This window comes from Vespa mandarinia, chromosome 5, assembly GCF_050613455.1.
Source record: "Vespa mandarinia isolate Hongniang chromosome 5, ASM5061345v1, whole genome shotgun sequence".
Taxonomy (NCBI): domain Eukaryota; kingdom Metazoa; phylum Arthropoda; class Insecta; order Hymenoptera; family Vespidae; genus Vespa; species Vespa mandarinia.
The window spans coordinates 5,537,501-5,545,000 of record NC_140814.1 but is presented as its reverse complement, the minus strand read 5'-3'; the positions used below and the strand labels follow the sequence as shown (position 1 = coordinate 5,545,000).

The following is a 7,500-nucleotide window of genomic DNA, read 5'->3' as shown; positions in this document are numbered from 1 at the left end:
AGAAAGATAGAGAGAGAAAGAGAGAGAGAGAGAGAGAGAGAGAGAGATGCTCGTGTCGAGTCATCTCCATATATTTATCGCATGTTACTCGCCGGTGATCGTCTTCGTGGCGAGCACGATCAGCTCGTGTTGGTGGTAGTGTTGCTCGTTGGTGCTGTTGGTGGTGCCGGTGGTGGGTCGCGAGTGCGCACGCGACTCCGCAACTTGGTGAATGATCCTGGGAGTCCCGGTTAAACGAAGCTTCGAGGTACACGATCACTGGGATGACGTCCGCTTCGGATCACGCGCTCCCTTCACGATCGACCTCGTCTAACGCGCTACCAAATGTAAGTTAACGCTACCCACCACCTTCTTTACGAGAAAATCATTATCGTCCTATTCTTTACGCGTCATTTATCGAATCAATAATCGAAACAATAGATCGTATGTAATTAATTATTATTTTCCTACGTGAAAAAACGAGAAAAAGAGCTTTGACTTTGGACGCTTGCATAACGGTACCCACGGTGTGTTCAGTGATTCTCATTCACCCGTCCTTTGCTTTTCACACGAACCCTTTTTTGATCGTACTTTACCGAAGGGGACTTCTTGGGGATGCTGAAAAAAAAAAAGACAAAAAAGAAAAAAAAAAGAAGAAGAAAAGCAAAGAAAATAAAAAGGCATCAAACAGGATAGGCTATCCTAATTCGACGGTTAGAAGGGTCGTCATGGATTTAATGCGCGATTCCACGGCTCGTATTTTGATGGTGCGGCGAACCGTAAGCACTATCTCACCCCTCCTTCTTGTTCCTATTCGTCTCGTATTCATCCGGAGGCAGCCCTATCGTCGAGAACGTACCCTCAACCGTAAGGTACGATGAGAGTTTCGCTTACGAGCCCCGTTGAGGCTTCCCTTCGCCCCTTTTAAGAATTTCTCTTCTTTCTTTTTTTTTTTCGCATGGGAAACTATAGTTGCTTTTATCGATCAGGATTATCGTCTTCGTAATCCATCGTTGTCGTTTCTCTTTTCTCTTTTCTTTTTTTCTTTTTGACTGACAGGAGAAACTAAGAGGGAGAATTATTAATATAAACGTTGAGGGGTGTGTTCGTATTTAAAAAAAAAAGAAAAAAAAAAAAAAAAAAAAAAAAAAAAAAAAAAAGAAAAGAAAAGAAAAGAGAAAGAAAGAAAAGAAAAGGAACGTTATTGTAACAACGTATAAACGATTTAATTGTATAAAGTTTAATTGAAAATTGTACGATAGGAAAATTTGAAAAAGGGAATATTAAAGGTACGACCTAGAAAACTTTGATAGACGATTTCGAGCATCGAAGATAGAACGTCACGATTTATCAATGATTTATCTATCGGGCACGTGCACGAGCCAAGTGAGCGCCCGGCGCTCTTCTTCTTCTTCTTCTTTTTTTTTCTTTTTTTTTTTTTTGTGTAGGAGGTATAAGACTCCGTTGTCGATCGGCGTAACAACGTTCAGTGCTGCCGGCGTTCGAGTTCGAGTAAACACTCGATCAAAGAATTCGCTCGATTATCGGCTAGCAGTTGGGTTGTCGCTTGGAAAAATCAGACGATACGTTGACGATAAGGTGGCATATTTTAGATAAGCGAAACGCGCAATTAAAATGCCTTCTGGATGAGTACCGATTGATTAGGCAAGACTCTCTCTCTCTCTCTCTCTCTCTCTGTCTCTCTTTCTCTCTCTCTCTCTCTCTCTCCCAATTGATTTTTATATTCTTCTTCTTTCTCTTTGTATACGAGTATACGAGTCCTTACGTTATACCTCAAGCTCAAATTATTTTCTTTCTCAAGCTCGTTCGATCGTTTACAATTATACAAAATTTTGAGATCGTATCGATCGAAAGTATAAAATTATTATTACAAGTTATTACGAGGGATTTCGAATTTTCAATAAATTTTCTTCAGATCACAATATGATTCATAGATCATAATCCAATCGTTACCTATCTTTGAATTATAGTCAACTCTCGATTTAGATATAGATCTTTTCTTATGCAATGAAATTCGTGATCTATGTTTTCACCGTCAATACTATCTCATAGACGACTTCGATTTACGCGTTTAAACGTCCTAGAGTATAATGACGTTCGTTCGTAACAAACAAGATATATGTATGCACATATGCATATACGTATATACGTATGTACGTACGTACGTATGTATGCATGTATGTATGTATGTAAATCGATTTGAATTGCACCTGAATTATCCCCTGCGAACACCGCAACGATAACGACGGCGACGATGTATGAACGCGCGTAGCCTTTCACGAGTCGCTACCTTTCAAAGCATATTTTCCGTTTTAACGGCCGGTCGGCTCTTATCTCCGGGCATAAAGCGTGTTTACCGCCAAACAAACGGCACGCGCACGCTCCACGTCTACGTCGTCATCATCGATGGCCAGCTAACTCGATCGCGGCGCTAATTTCCGGTGGCTAACATAAGAAAAAGAAAAAGGTAGGGGGAAAATGGATTCTCCGTTCGTGGCTTTAAGTAAACCCGATGACTCCTCGACGAAGCAGTTAACCAAGAATCCTATTCGGGTCAATGATGTTTACGGCGTGTCGTGTTCGGTGGAAGAAGAAGAAGAAGAAGAAGAAGAAGAAGAAGAAGGAGAAGAAGAAGAAGAAGAAGAAGAAGAAGAAGAAGGAGAAGAAGAAGAAGAAGAAGAAGATGATGATAAAGATGAAGATGAAGTATAAAAGAAGTATAGAAGAAGTAAACGAGGAAGATGAAATAAAAGAAAGAGAAGGCAGATTTTCCTCGTTACGACCTCGATGACGAAGATAGCAGGTGGGAGTACGTCGAGAGTGTGACGATATCTCTCTCTCTCTCTCTCTCTCTCTGTCTCTCTGTCTCTCTGTCTCTCTGTCTCTCTCTTATTCACTCACTCATTCTCGACCTACGCCATGGACTGGCAAACATTGTAAATCGCGCACGGTACGTGTGCTAATATGAATAATGAGCGAACAGAGGAAAGATTTTAGCGTTGCACGCCGGCCCTACTCGATCCTCTTCGATTTTACTCGATTCTATGCACTTTGTTCGAGAGGTACAAACGCGACGGGGATACCCAACAATTAAATTCTTTTATAAACATGTAATTAATGTTTTTTTGTTTAAAAGAGCGAGATGCAGAGAGAGAGAGAGAGAGAGAGAGAGAGAGAGAGAGACAGGATCTTGATTGTGTCTCCTCGATATATATATATATATATATCGATTTTTATAATCCTACACGTCTTCTTCCTTTTTTATTCTCTTTCTCTCTTTCTCTCGTTCGTTTTCCTTCTTCTTCTTCTTCTTCTTCTTCATGTTTTTTTTTTTCTTTTTTCTTCATAATCATCTTTTTATGGTCGCTTTAATCGTTTCTCGATTGTCGGAAGCGCACGCAAAACGTAGTTCGCACGGAAATCGAGTATCATTTGCACGAACGTCAAAACGTGACGACTTATGGTTAATTCATGCAAGTTTTAATCTCAAGAAAATCTTTCTTTGAATCTGTCTTCTCTTTCTGACGTAAGACACTTGGCACTCGCAATAAACTCTTTCCCACGTCACTTTTCTTTTTCAAATATTGTCACTTTTTCGTTGGAAATATCTTTGAGTTTGTATAAGAGTAACGTTAAAGTCGATGATACGCGTGATTAGAGGAAAGAATCGATCGAAACACGGCGAACGTTAAAAGCCTCGTTTACGAAATTTTCACGGTATTTTATATTTGACGAGAGGTACATTGTGCTGCACGATGAATGACATCAAAATTGATAGAATTTTAGAGAACAATGGGACGTTAATGGTATTATTTCTTTTTTTTTTTTTTTTTTTTTTTTACAACGATACTTCGAATCCAATCCTTTCAAGATACTTCGAAATATAAATCGAAGTATCTTCAATAATACGAATAATTGGAAAATTCTATTTGACAATGGTCTAAATTAGATCGCCGAAGTTTCACTTGGAATATTTTGAAAGTAAATTTACGATGTTACGATTTGATTAATTCACAATTCATTTAAGAGCCACTTAACCCGATGCCCGTTACGAACGAAATGCTTGGGATAGTAGTAACTTTACGTTGGCTCTCGTTCAGAGTCAGAAGCGTTCGGAACAAAGTATTCGACCCTTTCGGTCCCTAATAGAAGATCCATTACCTTTATCGTCGTCCTTGTCTACGAGTTGCCGGGTCAAGCACTTTGTCGCTTCTCGTTCAGCCACGAGAAAGCTACGAGAGTAAAGTTCTGATTTTCCCAGGGCTCGGTACCGGTGATTCTCTCTATCGGTAATTTGGTCAATTACAAGGTTCGATAACGTGCTAAGTAAAGGTATTCGTTTACGAGGGAAGAATGTTCTCTCTCTCTCTCTCTCTCTCTCTCTCTTTCATACCTTTGGCAGGTGTATATTTGCCTCTTTTATCTCCTTCTCACTCTCTCTTTCCTTTTCTTTCTCTTAAACTCACTTAAGTATTCGATCGAGAATTTTTATCGTTCGGTCAGTAATTTAAGATTCCAAACTCAGAAGGAACGACAAAAAATTTGATTGCCTAACCGATTTCTAAAGAGAGAAGGAGAAAAAAAGAAAGAAAGAAAGAAAAAAAAAATAGAAAGAAAGAAAGGAAAAAAAAAAAAAAAAAAAAGAAAACGTACGTTTCTCCATAAAACAATGTGATAAAGTAAATACAATAGAATACGTTGTTGTTATCAAAGTTATTACATTCCAAAGGTGACCAAAGACCACTCTCACTTTTCTTTCATACGATCGGTATAGGTCACGACAACGACCTAACGTCCTAGAAAATCCTTCGTAACCCTGGCGAAGAGAAGAAAAGAAAGGGTTCAACTGCGAGAAACGACAAACACGTCGCAAGCGTAATTCTACGCCGTAGTCGGGTATCGTTCGCTCGTTCTCATACTCGCTAATACGCTAGAACGCTATTATCGAGCACGTACGCGTACGTCTCGAAGGCCGATAACGCGCGTTACGCTTTAACTCGCGCGATTGCCATCGAAACTCATGAAGAGAGGAAAGGAGCCTGCGTGTACGGATCGAATCAACGTACAAAGAGAGTGATCGGTTCGTTGAACAGAAATCTTATTCTTACAAACGTAAAATTATATAGAAAATAAATTTTATGAAATATAATAAAAGGATGATTTAGTCGATTTTCTATCGTTGCCTCACCCCCTCCACCGCCGACCCCCCCCCCACCCCACCCCCCGCCACGTGACAGAGAGATTGGCATCAGTATTCCACTTTGATCAAGAACAAGATTGAAACAAACTCGGTCGTTCACTCGAACGACACGAGTCTGTAAACAACTCTCTGTGTGTAAGTTACTTCAAAGTATATCCCACACTCGTTGTAGATATTTTTGAACATAATCTGATCCTATTTGAAGAGAAAGGGAGTAAGAGGGAGAGAGAGAGAGAGAGAGAGAAAAGAAATCTTCTTATCCTCTAGTTATTCTCCATTAAATTTTTTAGTTCATCCCCATTCAGTTCAACCCCATTGAAAAAGAAAACTTCTTTCTCTATCTAACTCGTGTACATTATTTTTCTTCTTTTCTCTCTCTCTCTCTCTCTCTCTCTCTCTCTGTCTCGTTCGTTTTCTTTTTCTTTTTTCCTCGCGTGGGGTCCCTAGAACGAGGGACGTGCACGCACGTCGACTATAGATCCGTGCCTATTAACGGAACTTCCGGGAAACGACGAGGTATGCCGCGAACGCTCGAAACGACGAGGCCAAGAGAAAAAGGGGAACCAAAGAAAGAGGAATCGATAACTCTCCGTTGGCCGTGTAAGCGTGAGGCTCTCCTTCGGTCGCGCTTAACTTCGATCCAGTTCACTACTCCTCACGGCGACCGCGACGGGTCACGAGGTACAAAGTCCGGCGCCGCCGTCTCGAGGGAGATAAATCGACGTTCTGCCGAACGAAGAAGAAGTCCTCGACGAAGAAGAAGCTACCAATGATCGATCGACTCGTACATCCCTCTCTCTCTATCTCTATCTCTCTCCCCTTCCCTCCTTCCTTTTTCATTCTGTCCATTCTCTTTATCATTGTTTTCTTTTTTTGTTCTTTTTTCCTTTTTCTTTTTTTCTTTTTTTTTTTCTTTTTTTTTTTTCTTTTCTTTGACGGGACGAAAATATTTTCGCGAATATTTCAATGCCGATATAAATTCTTTCAAAAAGGTTTGAATTGATATTATTGAATAAATATGATGGTGTCATCAAATAATCAAATATTTCGTATCAATCAATCGATCCATTTATTACGATTAAAATGTATTAATACGTAATATAGGTATATAATTTATTCACTCGAATCTATTCCATTTAATTTTGATTTTACATCGTAAATACGAAAACGAGTTTGTTCCTTGATCGTGAATTTTTTTCACTCGTATAAATCCAAACTAATCTTTTTTTTTTTTTTTTTTTTTTGGCCAAATCGTATAATTCTCTCTTTCTCTTCTAGTATTGATATTATCGTTGGCTAGAAAGTAAAGAGATAAGAGTACACTGAACCGAAAAATACTGTAAACAATGTAAAAATAATGAAGATCGTGTCTCGATTGCCTTATACACGTGTTCATCATTAATGCAGAAACACGTTGTCGTCCATTATTCTTAACAGCCGAGAAAAAATATATATATATATAGAAAGAGAAAGAGAGAGAGAGAGAGAGGGAGAGAGAGAAATAAATGACGAAGACTTCTATCTTACACATCAATTTTATCACTTTCTTTCACTCATTCTTCCTTCGGTTGACTTATTATCATTTTTTTTTTTTTTTTTTTTATACTTCTTGTCATTAGATTCGTTGTTCGCGAAGCGAGCCAAGATCCAAGCGTCGCTGTCGGCCGTTAACCGAACGACCAGGACGCATCGAGATCGGGCTATTGCACTTTTAATGTCACCCTCTTCTGGGAAACGTCCAAGAAACGACCGCGAGAAGAACCATATGGACCGCCACGCGACTTTCTTTTTCCCTTGTGCGTAAAACATGAAAAGAAAGAAGGCAAAAGAGAGTGAGAGAGAGAGAGAGAGTGAGAGAGTGAGAGAGAGAGAGAGAGAGAGATGAACGTAAGATTGGATAAAGAAAACAAAACAAAAAAAAAAAACCAAAAATAAAATGAAAATGAGAAGAGCATCGTTTTCCCATACCTACTCTCACTCATGTAGTATTAACGCAACGCAACAAACAACAGAAAGGAAGAAGAAAAGAAAAAAAGAGAGAGAGAGAGAGAGAGAGAGAGAGAAAGAGAAACTCGGTTCTTCCACCCACGCGCTCGCGTGGCGGCAGACGGCCTCTTATTGTTCTTCGATAGTCGAGCACGCGACACGCGAGCCTCCTCTTCTCGTAATCGATTACGCGCCGTTCCTTCCACGTGTCGCATAAACGCGCCCCCTCTTCTTTATTTTGCTTGTTTTTTTTCTTTCTCTCTCTCTCTCTCTCTCTCTCTTTCTTTCTCTCTCTCTATTGCTTTGCTTCTTTT

The 7,500-nt window shown here is 39.7% G+C and overlaps 1 protein-coding gene across 9 annotated transcripts in view; it reads left to right on the top strand.

Annotated features, from left to right (window-relative positions):
• Window positions 1-7,500, top strand: part of LOC118441900 (fibroblast growth factor 17) — a 119,650-nt gene that overhangs the window by 66,767 nt on the left and 45,383 nt on the right. Inside the window, exon 1 of one of the 9 annotated variants that reach the window (XM_035866926.2) lies at window positions 1-326. This exon is cut by the window's left edge and continues 259 nt beyond it. The exons of 7 other annotated variants lie outside the window; for them this stretch is intronic. In XM_035866926.2, the coding sequence (XP_035722819.1) occupies window positions 325-326 (2 nt within the window). In that variant the 5' untranslated portion in view covers window positions 1-324. Of the gene's footprint in view, window positions 327-2,597; window positions 2,804-7,500 lie in introns of those variants that run through there. One more of the 9 variants, XM_085656987.1, reaches the window with a different exon arrangement.